General features: G+C 34.9%; 1 protein-coding gene across 6 annotated transcripts in view; it reads left to right on the top strand.

Moving 5' to 3' along the window:
• DGKB (diacylglycerol kinase beta) overlaps positions 1-19067 on the top strand; it is a 334152-nt gene that overhangs the window by 86265 nt on the left and 228820 nt on the right. For all 6 annotated transcript variants that reach the window (XM_038163165.1, XM_038163173.1, XM_038163184.1 and 3 more), the window contains 6 exons: positions 1001-1050; positions 2421-2495; positions 2961-3080; positions 12589-12706; positions 15460-15548; positions 15629-15745. In XM_038163165.1, the coding sequence (XP_038019093.1) occupies positions 1001-1050; positions 2421-2495; positions 2961-3080; positions 12589-12706; positions 15460-15548; positions 15629-15745 (569 nt within the window). The remainder of the gene's footprint in view (positions 1-1000; positions 1051-2420; positions 2496-2960; positions 3081-12588; positions 12707-15459; positions 15549-15628; positions 15746-19067) is intronic.

The raw sequence follows: 19067 nt of genomic DNA, 5'->3' as shown, positions 1-19067 counted from the left end.
TTACATTGTCCTGGAACCACCACTATATGGGCTGACATCTTCATCCCCAAAAAAATAGGTGTAGCGGTAAAAAAAAATTGTGCTTTTGAAGAGCATGGTTGGGGGTATTTGGATTTCAGAGCTCTGACAAACTGTCGCTGAAAGTAGGGACAAAGAGTGGGGTATTTGTAGGCTTCTGGATTTCCTTTTGAGTCTTCCAACAATATTCCTATGAAAGCTTTATCCTTTGCTGGTTCCAGATATCTTGGTAATGGTGCTTGTACCCCTTCTTTTGGCTGGGATCAAGTCATGATACAATCTTGAAAGCATATATTTTTTTCTGGATATTGTCAAAATAAACCTTTTTGTCTGTGTGGCTCCCCAGAAAGTTGGGAGTACATTTTGAAATTGATGAAGCAAGTGTGGTCCTGGAAAAAGTCATGCTAGCAGTTTGTGATGAATGTTCATTGTTGGATTTGGATGATTAGATATTTAAAATATTAATCCTCTGTTTCATTTAGTTGGTCAGAAAGTTTCTAAAGCAATATCACTGTTGAATTGTGGTAGCTGCAGCCAAGGGAGAGTAGCATTAACCTTAGGCAGACTTCTCAATGTTTGTGACCAATTGTGTGTTACCCTATGTTTGGTGAGATCTCAGAGAAGGGCCTTTTGGTAGTTCTCATGAAGACAGATCCTCTCTAGAGGGAAGCAAGATCAAGTTCACATACCAAATTAGCTGTTAGGGTGATGGTGTGGAAAAGGTGCAGCTGTACTCTCTGACTAATATGTCTCGTTGGAGGTACCGTGGCAGGGTAGTTGCTGAGTGAACCTTTCACATAATGCAATGTGTTTGGAGGGTCTATAGCTAATCTCGTCATCAAACAAAAATGTTAGTATTTGTCCTTTCTTTGAAACTCAGGCTTGTTTTGTGTTTTGGTTTGGAGTTGGTTTTTTATGAAAAAGAGATGCATTTGTTGTATTTTCTATCTGAGTTTCCTTCTCTCTTTTTTTTTCTTTTCAGTTATGTTTCGCTTGTATGATACAGATGGGAATGGATACCTGGATAGTTCGGTAATGTGTTTTTATGTATTGCATTGTAAGAATATGTCAACATGGCAAAACTACATTGTTTCTAATCAAGTTTATATTTATCCTGAATTATTAGAAGCAGTATAAAATAAAGTCAATGAAAATTAATTCATTTGAAAAGTAATGTTTGAGTTTTCTTTCCGAATGAGAACATGCTGTTTCTACAACTGTATAAATTTTCAGTTGCTGACGCTGCTGTCATGGAGTTCTGTTCTACAGTCTTCTGATTTTTAATGATACTACTGTAGGGGACACATTAATATGATTCCAATAATTCTGATATGCTGCTGGGAGATGTGTATGAAAGCACCACTTTTAAAGATTTCATTAAAAAGTTTTAAGTGTGAGAGTCACTCAGTGGATTTATGTAAAGAGATGTCACAACTTCCATGTTATTATTAAGAATGGAGGAACAATATTAAGGGCAAAGTTTTGAGGAGTAGGCCAAACAAATGGTTGCAGAGAAATGGAAAAAATTTTAAAAGATGTAGCTTTTTTCTTCTGATAGCTAACAGAAACAAGTGTTTATTAGCAGTGTTCTTTTTTTTTCTTTGGGTTTTTTTCCCACCTTCTTTTATATCTACTGGAAGGAAGACAGCATAGAATGGATTGGTAAGGAAGAGGAGGTGATTCTCATTAGTTGCAAGGAAATAAGGAAGCAAAATTATATACCACTGTAAAGTAAATACAGCACCATAATTTTAGGCAATACCAAGTTGAATTATATGCCTGGATACAAATGAGAATTTAGAATGGTCCTAGATAAGCATTTGAGCATGTTTACAAAGCAAAAGTGTATGTATAAGTATAGAAGAACCCTAGTGATACATGATCAAGGGAAATTGTACTACTATAGTGGTAAGAAAATAAATCTGTAGTAGTTTACAGAATCCACTTTATTTCCACTTTATTTCTTATTTCTATTTTGATTTATACAATTACTGTAAAAATAATTTTAATAATTTTAATTGTTTTTTGAGTGATTTTTCCATCACTCAGATTAGAATGATGGAATTTAACTATCATTACATGATCTTATCACAGGGTGGAAATCAGATCATGAAAACATGGGTGCTTGAAAGATAACTATGAAGGAAGAATCTCTGACTACTTTCAATTACTTTGATTGTGGGGCTGTATTTCACCTCCCTGAATGCTTTGTAGTCCATGTAGAATGTTTTGCTAGTAAGCAAATTCACTTGAGAATACAGCTTCCAGTGAAAAGAACATTTCATCAGGGATGTTGATAAATTGGTGTCACTGAATGCAATATGGTTGACTTACTAGTTTCTTGCAGTAGAATTTTTCTTTTAATCTTGCATTAAATATCATACTTTTTCATTCATCTCTAGGAGCTGGAAAATATCATTGCTCAAATGATGCATGTTGCAGAATACCTTGAATGGGATATTACTGAATTAAGTCCAGTAAGTATCCAGTTACCACAATTTTTAATGTTGCTAGAGACAGATGTCATAATTTTGTAATATTTCATATCAACTGGCATTCCATGGGTGAGTATGGTAGAAATAAGAAAAGCCTGTGTTCCACTATGAATTAGCATTGTGAATTAGCACTTTTGCTGGTATTTTGCTGTTTAAATCTGATCCATGGAATATTCAATAAATGTAATAATTAACTTCTATAATATAACTGGTTTGTCTCTGAAAATTTCTTAAGAGTGAGTGCACGAAAGACACAAGTTGCTTTGGGACATTTAGGTGTTAATAAAATGTCAATAGGAGTGTGACACTTTATTTTCTGAACTGTCCAAACTCATTTGACTTCAGCTACCATGCAAGTAATAGTTTTTTATTTTTTGTATGAGATAATTTGAATTAGAATATAGTAATAATAAATTAGAACTTATGAGATTTTTCATTAAATTGTAGATTCTTCATGAAATGATGGAAGAAATTGACTATGATCATGATGGCACTGTTTCCCTAGAAGAGTGGATCCAAGGAGGAATGACAACAATCCCACTCTTGGTCCTTCTTGGGTTAGAAAATGTAGGTATTAAATAGTAGCATCAAGTTTCTGCTTGCGTGTTGACTGTGGCCTTCAGGTTAGTTTCTCTGTGGCCTGTATAAAGAATGACTTCGCTTTACTCCTCCTTACTATGGCTGAATGACGTGCAAAGAACAAAGTGTCTTCAACACCATAGAATCACTGGCAAGTTTAAAGCACCACCTAACAAGCTGACTCTGGAGCTGGAAGTTGTAAAAAGCTGAATAATTTTTCCTGCTAACAACATGTTAATTCCAAACTGCAGTATTATCTGTTAGGTGTGTTTTACTGCCCATGTGTATGTTACAGCAGGCTTGGAGAAGTGTCTAAGCTTCTCCGTGTGGCACTGGGTTGTGTGGCCTAACTGTACTGTGTCACAGAACAATCCAGGTTGGAAAGAACTTCTGGGAATCTTCTGTTCCAGGCCCTAATTAAAGGCAGCACCACAGACTGAGTTATCTCAGAGCCCTGTCAAGCCTGGGTAGTTCGAATGAGGTGGATTCTAACAGTATTATGGGCAAACTTTGCCTGTGTTAATTGTTCTCAAGGGAAAGAGTTTTTGTTCATGTGTGCAGATGGAATTTCTTCTGCAGCAATTATTGCTGGCTCTTGTCCTGTCACGATACATCCCTGCGAAGACCTTCTGTCTCTGCAAATACATTTACTACAGTAAAGTATAGTGAGAAGCAATATCAAGGGGGACACTTAGATCAACAGATAGAGTATTGTGAAAGATGAGCTTATGTTCTCTACATTTACAACCTCACATTAAAGGTAATACAGATTTAATATGATCAGTTTTCTACCAGTTCAGTGCAGCTGTTTTAAGGTTGGCATGTTGTCAGTGCCACCTGCTGTCCTATATTTGAGCTAATTTTGAACTCATCTATTGGAGCCTGGGCTTCAAATACATTTCTGCTATTCAAAAGAAAGCCTTTTAATCTCTCTTTAATCTCTCTTCTTAAGTAATTTTCACATATTGAAAATAATAAATAATATTTATTTTCCCCATTTAGTGCAATCTAGATTTCTCTAGTTGCTCTCCGCTATTTTATTTGCATGAAGAATGCTCAGATTGATACTTTGTGTAGGGGAATATGTAACGAATGAGTTTATTGAATGGAGATAGATAAATCTTGAAAAATGTAATTAATTAAATTACGAGTAAAATATCTGAATTGGAGACAACTTTCAATGTGTCTGGATCACTATAGTGCTAATTCCCTAATTCTATATGTGAGACAGTAAGAAAAATGTTAAATTACTGTCATAAAACAACAGATCTTCATCAGGCTGAATTCCATTATTTCCATAGAATTACTTTAAACAAAGGCCTGGAAATGTTCTCAAGCAAGCAGTATAGCACATAACTGACAGTGATTTTCAGTACAGATTTTTCTTTTATGACAGGTAGTATAGGTGTTCTGGGAGTATTTTTCAATATCTACATTTCGTTCTTTGTAAATTTGAAACTCCTAAATTATGGCAGATAAATTAATGCAGATAATTCTGTAGATTTGATTTTCATATTAAAGCAAAAGCTGTTAGAAAGAAGCTACATTATCAAACATTTTATCCTATTGAGTATTTTTACTAGGTTTTAGCTATTTATTGTGCTGTGCATAGCTTTACTATGGAAATACTAAGTATACATAAAATAGTGATCAAAATTCTACAGCCTGTTATTAGCATGGGTCAGTGTTTTTGTCATCAAGAGTATTCCTAGTATTTGATGCATTTAACAGCCAGAAATGTACAGTCATGGAAGAAATACTATAATAGCATGCAAAATGTCTGATTATAAATAAGCACAGTTTATGTAAACTCCATTACCTACGTATGAGCTGATTTGCTAGTAATTTTCTAATGATTCACTAGGACAAGATGCTGCCCTTTAAAAGGGCTCCTACTTTTCTTTTTTATGTTTAAAAAAGAAAATATGTTTGAAACTGCTTATTTTTTTAAACCATATCATTATATGTAGAGAAAAGCAAAATTTTTAAATTTTTCATTAAACCAGCAAAAATACACTACTTCCATTTGTTCATAGTTCAAATAAAATCATTTTTTAGGACATTGAAAAGTGAAATAAATACTAATGCCTGTCTGTTATTTAGTGTAAACTGATAGCATGATTTTGATGGTTTTGCAGCATCTAATATTATCCAAGTTCTTCATTCCATCGCATCAATCCCATTAGTGGGATGCTCTTATTTCTTTTTGCATGCCATTGTTAGATTTTGCAAACCTAGCTTCCCAGGACTCTGCTGTCTGAGTGTCTGTCTCTCTCCTTTTAGTTATGGTAATGAAAAATAAGAATCTTTCGGGCTCACTAATAAAATAAAAAAGTGCTAATATCTTAAGGTTTTCCTCAAGCTGATTAGTATGTGAAAATAAGGGGCATAACCTACTAGATTGTGCTGCTTAGACATGTCCAAGTAATCTTCCTATGTTGTAAATCAGAGGGAAAAAAATCAACAAAAAACCCACCCCCCACCCCAACCCCAAAGCAAAACCACAACAAACCCCAAACAAAACCCAAAGAACCCACCAACCAAACTATTCTGTCACCTTCTAAGTGTTGGTTCTGTACTGAACTCACAATGACAGAGTTTTAAATCCAAGAGATCAAGCTCAGAGCTTGTCTAGTATGACAGTGACAAAGAACTGTCACTATAGTTTATTTAAATAAGTAATTATATGAGTGGAATATTTAATTTGTTTTGGGATGGGGTGCATTAACATTGTAATGTACTTAACTGGTGTATAGAGCTTGTATGGAGGATAGAAGATTTTTAGCTGGACTCATTTGATATGCTAATATCAGTGAAGCTATGATAATTTAGTCCAGTTGCAGATTTGTCATCGTACTTTGAGAATTCAGCTACATTGTTTGTACTTAATCTTTAGTTTCCTGTAATAGCTATATAGAAAGGTCAGATATCATGCAAAAGTTCTATATTACATTTAAAGCCTTTTGATCAGTTTTTATTACATACTGTATTAGATGATTTAGTCAGAATAATTTAAAAGGAATGAGCATTTAAGTGAAGTATGGAACTATATTACTTATAAATAAAAGAATAAACAAGTCCGTGTTTATGAGCAGTGGGGTTGGTATAGCCTAACCTCTCACAGGTTTGTGGCCTTTGCCCTCTGACCTCATCAGTAATCCCTTCAGAGACAGACAAGAGTGTTAGGCTGTAACTACAAGCATTTACCTGCCACCTGTTACCAAGTCAGAATTTCCCTTTTGCGCTCTCTCTCTCCCCCCCCCACCCCTGCTTTTTCAGACTTTCATGAAATTTCTAGTGCCCTTCAAATTTATTTGAGATTACTAAAGTAATTTAAAAGTTGCTGGTGCAGGTTAGAGTGATGAAGATAATGGGACAAAGAGCATTAAAAAGTCTAATTTCCCTAGGAAATCAACCTTAATACCCAGTTTGTTTTAGTTTGCTGGGCTTTATGTTCTGTTTCCTCCTAAGATTTGATTTTGAGGTTGTTATGAAGGTAAACTTTAGAAATACAGAGTTCTGTCTCTGAGAATGTTCCAAGATAGAAATGACATATTTGATTTTTTCGTGCTTTTAAAGACAGTTGGTACTCTAAATGAACTATTCCTTGGGTACAAGATAAGGAATTTAAATAAGAACTTAATTGATTCTTTTTCTGTAGGGGTTCTGAGATAGATACATATACTATTTGGCAATTTGTTTTAGAAGAAAAGATCCTGGAATTGTGTACTTGTATAAACCATTTGTAATTGGATGACTACCCTTTTTCCTATTAGCACTCTCAAAATGTTCTATATGGCATCTACTGAAACCTTTGTTGTTAAGACGAAGTAATTCTTACTCTGATGTTTAGGTTTTTCGATTAATGGATTTTTTTTCCTAGAAATTTTCATTTAAAGTGAGAATTTCATGAAGAAAAAAGAAATGTTAACTATGTAGTAAATTGTTATTTATGTGGTTTAATTTTTAGTAATAAATGTCTGAAGTGTTTTTTTTGTTGAGTGTCACATTTCAGTCTGGAGTTTTCACAGTCCTCATCAACCTTCCAAATTTATTTTTACATCTTTAGGCAATAGTTAGTCTCTCATCCAAACACAAATTGGACAGAGACATCCTTGCACTACTCCTCATTCTTTTGGGAAGTGGTTTTTTGTACATTAGTGACCTATTGTACTATTTATTCTACTTCTCCACGGTAGAAGTCTTTGAAGTTTCTGACATTTTTATTTGCTTCTGCTTAATTTAAATAGATTAACATTGTAAGAGAAGGTAGAGCTGTAGCTCATTGACTTTCCTAGCATAATTTAAAATTTCTTGTGTAATTTGTGCACAAAAGGCTACTTAATCATGGATTTTGTCAGCCATAAGCATTGTACTCTGCTCTTTGGTAGGTGTTGTACAATATTATTCCACCATGATTTGATAGAAGCACTTGATTTCTCTTTTAAAGTAATTGCATGCCAGATATTTGGTCTCACTTTTCCTGTAACAAATGATTACTACTGTCAGTGATTGTACAAAAAGGAGGTAGAAACTGCAAGTTCAGAAGGGCTAGTGTTTAAAGAAATGCTGTTTTTTAGGGAAGTGTTTTATTCCCTCTCCACTAGATGTCACGGTTGCACTGTACCTGGTACCGTACAGTTGCTGAATTGCTGCCCGAAGGTGAGAGAGAACTTTCAAACCAGCAAATGCTGCATAAAGTCAGCAATAATCTGAAGTAAGGCAAATATACCTTTCTTTTAAATCACTAATTGTAACTTTCAACCCAGTTCACCTTTTAAATCAAGGTAAATTTTGGTGGGACAAACATTTGTGTTGCATTAAGACTATGTTTCAATTACATCAATTCAATTAAATAAGTAAGGATATACTCTTGAAATTTTACTTTGGATCCTCAAACAGCAAATATTATGCAATTGTACTCAAATAATTAAAAAGAACTTTTAAACTCTTTTGATTGTATGTGGGATAGGATGTTTCAGTGGGAGTCCACACTTGGGAGTAGTGCTTCTTACCGTGTACATTGCATTATTGTTGCCGTGCTTTTTGAGCTGTATGTTAAAGCGGAGCCAAACTAGAGACTTGCAAACATTTGCGGGTCCGGGGTGCGATCTGTTACACCGGGAGTGATCCCTTCAGGCCGGAGCTTGAAATGACTGCTCAACACCTGGGCAGTTTCGTAGACTTCTATTTCTTTTGTTCAGCGAGGAAGAAAGGCAGTCAAGCCTTTCATTGTCCTGAGTGACATTTCTGTAAGTCGTTTCTAGGGTGTGAGTTTTCTGGAAGGCCGAAGTTTCGATGCAGCATGCGCTATTTCCATACGGGCGCAGGGCAAACTCGAGCTGCCTTGGAACTGTAGCTCGCTCCCTTTGTGCCAGCTCGTTCGCAGCTGGAAGCAGATTCCCCATGAGGGATGAAGGAGCTGTTGTGCCTCTCGGCTGTGGCGGCAGGGCCCGCAGAGGGCGCGGTGTCCCCGCAGAGGGCTCGGTGTCCCCGCTGAGGGAGGCCGCGCTGCGGGAGCCGAGGCGCTGCTCGGCCCGGCCCTGCCCGCGCTGCGCGGGGCTGTCCCCGCTGCCCTGCGGCGACTTCAAAAACGCCTTTCCTTACTCCAGCCCCGCTTTCCCTTTTGTTTTCCCTCCAGGCTGAAAAAAGCCGAGGAAAAATCAGGAGTAACTAACCTCTTCTGTATATAAGGTGTAAAATAAATGGTGTTTCATGCAGGTATACAGATTCACCGTTATTTACAATTTGATTTCTGCAGCATCAAAGTCTCTGCAGATGACAGATGGTTGCAGATTTTGGACAGGGAAACTCTATACTGTGGCTATTTATGAAGCTTTTTTAAGCCATTTAATTTTTCCTCCTGTGCTCCCTTTTCTGTTTCTGGAGGAGTGTGTGGAAGAAGGTTGTAGAAGATTTTTGTTTTGGCTTCGCAAACACATACACGTGCAGACTATCTCAAAAATTAGGAGTGAGCCTCCCAAATAGTATGTCCCTTGAGTCAGGTTACTCCCTCTCCACTTGACCAAAAACAGACTTAAAACCCTTTCTTCCCAAAGCAAATGGAACAAAACAAAACGTGATATGAAGTCTTTGCTGAGAGCCAACCAAAGGAGTATAGAATGTAACGATATTTGTTTTAAACTATGTTCGCTGCATAATTTAATGGAAACTCTTCTCACCTTTCCACTGATGGAACAATACCTAAAAATCAGTAATAAAATTGTCTTGAACGAGTCAAGTAAATATTTTTAAAATAAATGGAAACAAATCAGTGAAAAAATAACAGCTACTCCATAACATCCTTCTCATTTGGATGCTCATTGCTAACTCTTTTCATAGAAAAAAACCTGAATATTCTGGTGTTTTAGACACTCTGTAGCTATTTTAAGAGGGTGTGTTTGCTGGGATCAAAATTTATCAGGTATTTCATAACCTTTTTTAAGTCTCCAAATCTTGAAGATCTCTTTGTTTACCTTATACTCAAATATCTAAAAGCTGACATAAGTTAATATTGAACCAGGTTAGGGATGTGTAGCTAAAGTCCGTGATAGCATAAAGTTTTCCACTAGTTGTAAGGTTGGCTCTTTTATGGTTGACTTGCTTTTTAAGGTCAGGTAGCTTTGGCAATCAAATCTGTGGTAGCAGGGTCAGGACCATGAGTTAAGAGAACCATTGTTAACAAAATAAATGTTATTATTGTCGTTATGTTTAAATGTTTGGGTATGACATATGGAGGCTTGATTTCAGTGATGTGTATAATGAAGTGAGGAAGAGATTTTTACTGTACCTGCCCTGCTTTGAGATCTTCTTAATGTCTATTTGTTTTTAAACTCTTTCTCAGGATATGGAAGTGAAATGAGTTAATGTCAGTAAATGCACTGATGTGTCAGAATTGTGGATTTTATTCATACTTAAAGACTTGCATTGGGGTGGCTTTGTTTCATATTATGTCTTTTTTTTTTCTCTTGGCAGTGTTTTAAAAAGTTATATGCATGCATAATCATATGCAACACTTTATTGCTTATTTTTGGCAGTGCACAAGAGCAAAAATTTAATTTGCTCTTTTCCAAAAGTGCATTGTGTTTATGTAATGGATTTGCATCAGTTGCAGTCTGTAACACAGCTAAGTGTTTTAATTGGCAGAACACCCACATCAAGACTTGTTTGTTTTTCTGATAAGGAAAATGCCAGCTAAGTTAGACCATATGTTCTATTCAAAAAGAAACGACATATTCACATCTAATGGTCATTCTTTAAAAAAGAAATTAAAATGAAAAAGTAGTAAAAAATTAATGTGGAAGAGGGGCAAGTTTATGCATAAGTTTGAATTTCTGTTTATTTTCCTAAACAGTAAGTGTTTTGCTAAGGAAGGCTGGTCAGATTGCATTTTAAGTGCTTGTGGTTTATGATTTATATGTTGATGACCTGAGTGACGTTAAAATTGAAGTGCACATTGTCTGCTGTTTTTTTCTCAGAAGGATTTATTGGTCTTTATTGTCTAATGAATAATTGCCTACTTTCAGAAGGCTTGAAATTCACATACTATATTGTAATTTAACAATACTTCAAAAATGTGTGGAATATGGTAGTAAGATGGGAAAAAAATAGAAGTTAAGAGAACTCTGTTTAATGGAATACATCCTCTTCAGCTGCCAGTCATGAAGGAGCTTGACAGGCTTCTAGTGCTTCACAGCTGCAGAATCTATTTCTGCTTCTTCAGGGGAAATTGGAAAACTTCCACACTCTTTGCCAGCCTGAGAATTCCACATTAGGCATCTGCTGTGCTTTTGCTGCAGAAAGGGGACCCTGACATTGCCCAGCTGTCAGAGATGGCATTTGAGCTCCTGCTGGTAGTATTGGGGCAGCTACTACTTATGCTCTGATCCTGATATACTAGAGAAAAAAAAATATATTTTAATGGACTTCAGTGTTTTTTTGTTTCTAGGCAACTTGTAGGAAATGTTCAAAGGTGTGTTTTGGTTTAGACCTAGCTTTGAGCCAAACATTCTTAATTTCTTAGAGTGCTGTTTTGCTTTGAGGTTTTTCTTTTTTGCCCACAAGGATGATGAAGTCTTCAATGTATTTGACTTGTATCAACTCCTAATTCTAGAACAGAGCAATACTGATTCTTAAGGACATAACTTATACATTATATGCTAATATAGGACAACCAAATTTTTATTAAAAATTATGCTCACTAACGTACATTGTGAAAACCAGTGAAGACCATCATATTATTGAAAATCTAGTCAGGAATCTTGTATACATGATGACAAGTAATAGTGGTTTGATGTGAGAAATCAGAAACTGGATAAGAACCAGCTGTTGATTTAGTTTCTGAGAAACAGAGATTGGTGTGACTTGCTTTAGCTATATGGCAATTTCTTTTAGGCAATTACGTGACCAAGAAGACTATACAGTTCCAGCAATACACAAGGAAACAGCTGATGGACATTAACTGTCTGTGTTCCATTAGATGTTATATTTGGTAAAAGAGAAATTAGGGTTTTTTAAAAAAAATCTAGTGGTATTACATTAGGTTCATCTAGTTTTTTTTAGAATCAAAACCTCTGATGATTTTAGAAAGGAAAAAGCCTCATGGCCAGTATTGCCAAGAAGCCAGGAATTTAGAGCATTAATTTAGGTTCTGTACCAACTACACATAATTTTTTAAACCTTCTAAAAAATAGAAAGGACCCAGAAGGATTCCCTTAAGAAGGAAGAGGAGAATCATCCAACAGAAAGCTTAGTTTCATAAAATGAATGATTTGATAATGTTATAGAGATTCACGTAAATTACAGTGGACCCCTAAGTAATAAGTGCCAGTGAGGTGATCAGTTTATTCATGAAAGATTTCAATTTAGTGCAACAGCTGACTGAAAAAATGGGCCTTAAATGTAAGAATTCCATTTTTGGAGAAGAGGTCTAAGATGTAAATCTTACCCTTAAATACATGGGTTTTGATAGATAATTGGCAGAATATATTAATTTAATTTAAAGCTGGGAGTAGTTATTGTGGTGTGGTTGGTTTTCCTGTTTCACATATATGATGTATATAATTCTGACAGTCATTAAGAATATTTGTGTGGTTCTAGAAAACCCTTTTTATTATTTGTTTTGGGGAGTTTTATTTTCTGACCTGCAGCACCATTATTTTTAGGATTATTCTAGAAAAAAAATTAATACTAATTGTAATTTAATATCAGCCTAGTTACATCAACATTATTATGTTGCAGTGGTGACAGCAGCCTTTTGGATTTTTTCTGAGTTGTTTTTGAAACACATGGATGTCCATGAGCTTCTGAAGAATTTTTTTTATTGCATCATTGCCTGTGTATTTAGAAAGATTATGCTATGATCTGGTGCCGAGTCTTAAATGAAGTAACAGCTTGTCTTTGACGTTCTTGAGTAAATCACCAATTTTTATTGGCACTTATATATTTCACTGTTTATTTTATTAAGAGAAATCTGTTTCTCTTATCTCCTGTGCAGAATGTGAAAGATGATGGGCAGCATGTATGGAGATTGAAACACTTCAACAAGCCTGCCTACTGTAATCTTTGTTTGAACATGCTGATCGGAGTAGGCAAGCAAGGTCTCTGCTGTTCTTGTGAGTATGAGCATTTCAGTATCCTTTTGCTTACATGTCTCTCCCTAGAAATGTTGCTCTTGCTGCATAACAAAGGACTAATAGCTTCCCCTTACAAAACCATTGCCACCACAGCATTGTCTCCCCCTTCCCTTCTCTGCTTGAGTGCCTATGGTTCTTTTCTTAATTTTTCAAGAGATTTTGCTTAAAATGTGTTGTTTGAGGGAGTTTTCTGCTTTCAAAGGGTTGTCGATGTTAGATCCCTTTGGAGTCTATTGCTCTTTTTTTTTTTTTTACTGCTATTGCTTTTTAATTTTTTAACAGAGAGTATCAGACTTAGGTTTTAACTTTATACTTTTGTTACTCCTCTTTTGTTTTTACTAATTTTTGACAATAGGTACAATAAGTATCAACTTGACAAACATTTAAGTCCTATGGTTTTTGATTCAAATTTTGCACAGAATTGTTTTGTTAATTATGAAGGTGAAAATCCCAGTTTCCCAGAAATCAAGTTGCTGTAACAGTTCTAAAGTTTTGTATAATTACTTGTTTTGTAGTCATAAATCTCTATCCATGTGTTTACTGATTATATATTTTAAGAAAAGGAGCACAGAAAAGCTACTGCATCTAATTTGACTTTCATTAGGCTATTAGGTGCCATTACTACACTTCAGTTCCTTGAGCTGTATCTATGCATTTCCTAATCATGTGTGTTTCACCACCTCTTAACATGTCTCTTGAGAAACCAAGGCTTGCTGAAGGATACCTTATCTCCATTTGAAAGTTTCCAGAAATGGAAGATCCATATCTTTCTTTTGTGTTGTGTTCCAATGATTGATCTTTTTTTTAAGACCCATTTTCTGATTTGAATATGTCTTGTGGATGATTCCAGTGATTGGTTCATGTTATGCCCTGCTTCATTAGATAACTTTAGAACATAGCTGTATTCTACTTATAATGGTACCAAGTCACCTTTTATTTTTCTTTTTGATAAAATTTGTAAAACTGGTAAAATAATCTGTTTCTTACTGCAACCGACTTTCACCATTTCTGGTATGAAATATAGTCCCTCACAGCTGATGAGAACCTTTCTGCCTGTGCAGTTCTATTGATTTAATTTGGGATTAGTCTGAATGAATGAGGGGTTTGAATTGACCATTTCTCTCCTCTGGGGGCCACAGACTTCTCTGAAATATAATCTGGATGTAAATCCTTGTATGCATTTTTGCATCATATAATTTCATTCACCATACTATGAAATGGGAAAGATACATTTATTAAAATTCAAACAAATATAAATTGCACAACTTGAGATTATTAAATGCTGATGACAGTGACTAGAATATATACATAAAATACTGATCTGACTATTAGATCTTGAAATGTTACATTCTTTAATATTCCTTTTTGTCAGACTGATATTGTGAAGAACTAAGACCCATATATTTTGGAAAGAGAGTACTATTGAGAAAATAATGTAGATCACCTTCAGTAGTTACCAGAAATGGGTAGACCAGTTACATCTACTGTCCCAGAAGGACCAGCCTTGCAAGAGCTGTAATTTTTTTCTTCTGCAGTGTCTTTTGAGAATGTATTTATTATTGTGCTAGGCATTTATTTTGCAAGAACAGTGGTCTAAGAGTGTCTGAAGAACATGCTCCTTTCAATTACTTCATGCAGCAAGAGGCATGAGTCTACTTGCAAAACTATTCCACTATTTCCTTATTTAGTTAAGCTTTTTCTCCAGTATATTTTCAAAGCATTGCTATAGATTTCATTATTTGCATTTTAGATTGTGTGGGAGGAAAAAAAAAAAAAGAGGGGGAACCACAGGGGTCCTCACCATCCCTCCATGGTCCAATCAACAATGTTACTCCCTGCAGTTTGTCTGATTAATGGCTGCGCCTCCCACTGGGTTTGTGTAATAGGTGCAAGCAAGGTGTTTAGAAGTACTTTGTGCTTAATTGCTCTCGAGGTCAAAAGCCTGAGACATTTACCACGCAGGGAGAAATTCATTCTCAGTTTTTAATAGTTGACTCTATTGAATGTAGGCATAAGCTGTAGCATTATTTCCTCATCTTGGCACAGTCGTATCATTGAAGTCACGAGAGCTTTGCATTGTACCCTGCATTGTATGTTTTCCAAATGCAGCTAACGCGATCATTACAGACCTGGTCAGCAGTAGCACTTCCCTAAAACTGGTGTTGGAGGGCATAGGGGGAAAAAAAAGCTTCTCAGGAGTTGGTATTTTGTAAAACAGGAGTCAAAGTTATGGTGATTACATGGAATGCATGAAAACAATTGCTATTAAAAAATGGACTAATCAGCCATTTCTGACTTACAGATCAATGGTAGGAACAACGTAAATTCATCGGCTTTTTTTTTTTGTGCTTGCCAGCTGCTCTCATGCCTATAGTTTGTAAAATATATGTTTTTTCCTACTAGCAAATGACACAAACCACTTGGCAGTCAACAGTTTGTCTTTCATATTTTTGTCATTTGGGAATTATTGTGAAAAAATTTTGTAAGGTCTGATTTAATTAAGCATTTCCTGTTATGCAATGATAGTGCATTCTTGGATTTCTCACTTGCATAATATTTCCTGTTCTAATTGGCCTTTTGTGTTCCATGGAAAAAGCAGCCTAGTTTGAGTTTTCATTGACTGATTGGATTGATTACTTAGAGATGACATGCTGCTAATATTATTTGTTTCATAGAAATGTAGCGAGAAACACCATTGCCTCAACATCTAATAACGTCTTTCTTTTTTTCAGTTTGCAAGTATACAGTCCATGAACGCTGTGTCTCCAGAGCTCCTGCATCTTGCATCAAAACATATGTGAAATCTAAAAAGAATACTGATGTAAGTTTGGGGTAGCATTAGCTTTGCCATGTACCTGTTAATTTAGTAACTCTATGTATATCCACATTTTTCTTTTGCAGGTAATGCACCATTTTTGGGTAGAAGGAAACTGTCCAACAAAATGTGATAAATGTCACAAAACTATAAAGTGTTACCAAGGCTTGACTGGACTTCACTGTGTTTGGTGTCAGATTACAGTGAGTATACTACAGTAAAACCTTTCACAAAGGTTCGAAGGATAAAAATCATTGAATATGTTTCTATAGCCTCATAATCTGGAATGATGTGTTATTCAGTTTAGTCATCAGCAATGACTAGTGTGTGTTTAAGGAATGGTATATGCGGAATATTCTTAGGACTTCTTAGTTGTGGCAAGTAAATATGCTTATTTCATGCCATGAAATGCTAATTTCAATTTGTCATGAAGCAAATTTGTTCACAACAATATCCATATGAAAATAATGCGTGCCACTTAAGTGCAAAATTCCCAATCTACACTATAGAGAGATTAAGAAAGTTTTCAGTACCAGGAAAAATCAAGGTCACTGTGACACTAGCTCTAATTGGTGATTTACTGACAGGCAAATGAATTTGAGGACATCTGGTAGGATACAGTGATTCCAAGTGTCTGGGAATAATAGCAGAGACAAGTTGATAATATACTAATCTGTGCACCAAGTCAAATATATACAACTTCTGTGTGCTCCTTATTCAGCAGGAACCAGTAACTGGAACTAATGACATTCAGGGAACACTGCCCTTATAAGTGAGATCTTCATGCTAGAAGGAGCAATGCCAGTATTTCTGTTTCTAGCCAGGGCAAGATTTAAATCTAAATGGGGAGAGATTTCAGCCTTCTTTGTGCGTATTTGCTGGTTTTGCTGATATCATTACTATTATTGTTACGGAACAGCAGTTGTTTGTTCAGTGCTTTAAATAATAATGTGAGACTGAGGCAGTAGTGAATGTTTGTTTTAAATGTACAAGTTTGGATGTTTTATGACATATTTTCTTAACACAAGAATACAAAATATGAAACATCATCAAAGAAAATAGATCCAGGATGCTTTCAGTGAGAAGCTGTTATGATTACTTAAAAAACAATATTTTAGAAGAAAGCAAATATGTAGTCCAGATTGCTGTCAAAATTTGGATAATTTATGTAAAGAGTAAAACACCCAGTCCAAAATGTTTTGCATGTAGATAATTAAACTTAGGCAATGGCTATATGTGTTTAGCAAAAAAAAGTAAGGGTGTTCTGCTGTAGATATGCAAGTGTTTATACTGTTTATACCTGTATAATATGTGTATATCATTCAAGAAATATATATTGTGTAGCATATGTTGACTTCTAAAGTCAAAGGAATTTGCAAATTCCATCTTTCCTCAGTAGAAATTATTTTCCCATCAGTTCATGTGGATCTGGACCAGATTTGTAAAGATCTTTCACTCCTCGAAGTTGTACATCAAGAGTCAAAGGATTTTCATGAGATCTGTTATTTACTGAAGAAGTATTGAGGAATTTATGATTGAAATCACTCTAAAAAAATGCTAAATTCTTATGAAAATGTCTTGGGTGCTTGTGTGCTTATTTAAATGCTTAAATAACTGTCAAGGTTCCAATTAAAAATGGGTGTCTGTTTTGTGACAGCTGAAATTGAAAATGTTGGCCCTAAGGTTTACAATTTTCAGTTTATTTCTGAATAATAATGATTTTTTAAAAAGCAATTTCAAATTTTCAAATAAATTTAATAATATTTTATTTCTTTTTATAAATTCAGATGTGAATTTGGCACAATTAAAGAATGAGTATTTTTAAATACTGAAAATTATATTTCAAACTCCTATTCACTTGCAGTTCTCTTCACTTGATATATTTTATTGCAATAGCTTCATTTTCTAATAGTAATACCTCTATTACAGAAAAAGTGTTTTGAATTTCTAACAGATGTATGATTTTTGAATGGATATTCTGAGATTATGTAATTATGATCACATCCTTCATGTGTTTTTCAACTCTTTGTACTGCACATTCACAGCTTATAATTGACGGGGATGCTCTTTATTACAGAGCTAATGCTGAGGTTTTTTTCATGCTTTTTAGATATATCTATTTTTAAGGCTTGATAAGATCACTTCTGATGTCAAATAACTGACTTAAGTCCCAACATTTAGAGGTGTTTTTCAATAAGGAGCCTTCTTATACTGACTTATCAGCCAAATCCATGATCCCTCTTCCATATAATTTGTAGTTCTCCACCATGGTAATGTGAATTTTTTTCCCCTCATCTTCTCTCCAGCAAGTACACTTTTTCCTGCTTTGCAGGTGTGTTAGTGAGGTAATATTCTACAAGAGATAGGTTTTGGATAAGGGAGTTTTGGGGAAATGTATTTAAAACCTGCTAAAATATAGAGTCATGCATATTATTTTATTTCTTTGTGTCAAAGTGTTGTTTTCATTAAAGCTTGGTTTCTTTTACCTTTTGTTATTTGCTATGTGCCAATTCTGTTGTCAGAGATCAGCAGAGACTAATAAGAAGATTAAGCTATTTTTTCATAGATAAGTTTGCATGCCACTGAGTAGCAAAGCTGCTAATTACCACTGAATGTGTGAAGATACTTCTATTTGATGTAACATGGCCTGGTGTGCATTAATTATGGTACAAGTAGCCTTACCACCGAGGCAGAGAATTAGCATGACAAATGATTTAGATTACAGGGCTACCAGAATACCCTCACAATAAGGCTTTAATACTCAGAGTAAATCAAAACTCTTTAGACTTCTATTTTCTGTTGCTAAGTGACTGCCTAAAAAGGTAACTTTGCAGTATAAATGAATATGGACAAGGCTAATACTAGGTGCCATTCAGTTCAAAATTCAGAAATGTCATGTCAAAATTAACTGTACCAGATAATTTTATGAAGACCATATAACCAATAAAGTTTATATATATCAGCAATTGGTACAGTATTATTGTAATTTTGATAGAGTTCATATGAGTTAAACTTTTTAAGGGAAAATGAGTCAGTCATTGGAAAAATGTGATTTATAGATGCAGGTATTGAACTACAGGTTTTGTAACAGCTTTTCAACCTGTTGAACTAATACTGTATGCTACCTGTTACACTAGATAAATCACTTGTTAATAAGATTTCTTTACCTCACAACTCCTGATATTTATTAGCCTGATTATTTTTCTTTACTGTAAGTATACACATATTTTCAAAAATACCAATCTCTAAGGGAAATGGATGCTATATGAACACCTTAATGCATTTTATTGAATCTATACAGAGATAAAAATGCAGAATAATTTAGGTTGGAAAAGACCTTTACGATCATCAAGTCCAGAAAAAGTAAAATTTCACAAAATTTTACAATATTAATTTTATTTTATTCTGTGTCTAATGATATGGTGACGTATACTATTAAATGTGAATGCTTTGCATGGTCCAAGCACACAACTGTGCCTTTGTACTGTGTGGCTGAATATTTAGAGTAATTGGAATTGAGTTAAA

This window comes from Motacilla alba, chromosome 2, assembly GCF_015832195.1.
Source record: "Motacilla alba alba isolate MOTALB_02 chromosome 2, Motacilla_alba_V1.0_pri, whole genome shotgun sequence".
Classification (NCBI taxonomy): Eukaryota; Metazoa; Chordata; class Aves; order Passeriformes; family Motacillidae; genus Motacilla; species Motacilla alba.
This window is presented reverse-complemented; position numbering and strand designations above follow the sequence as displayed.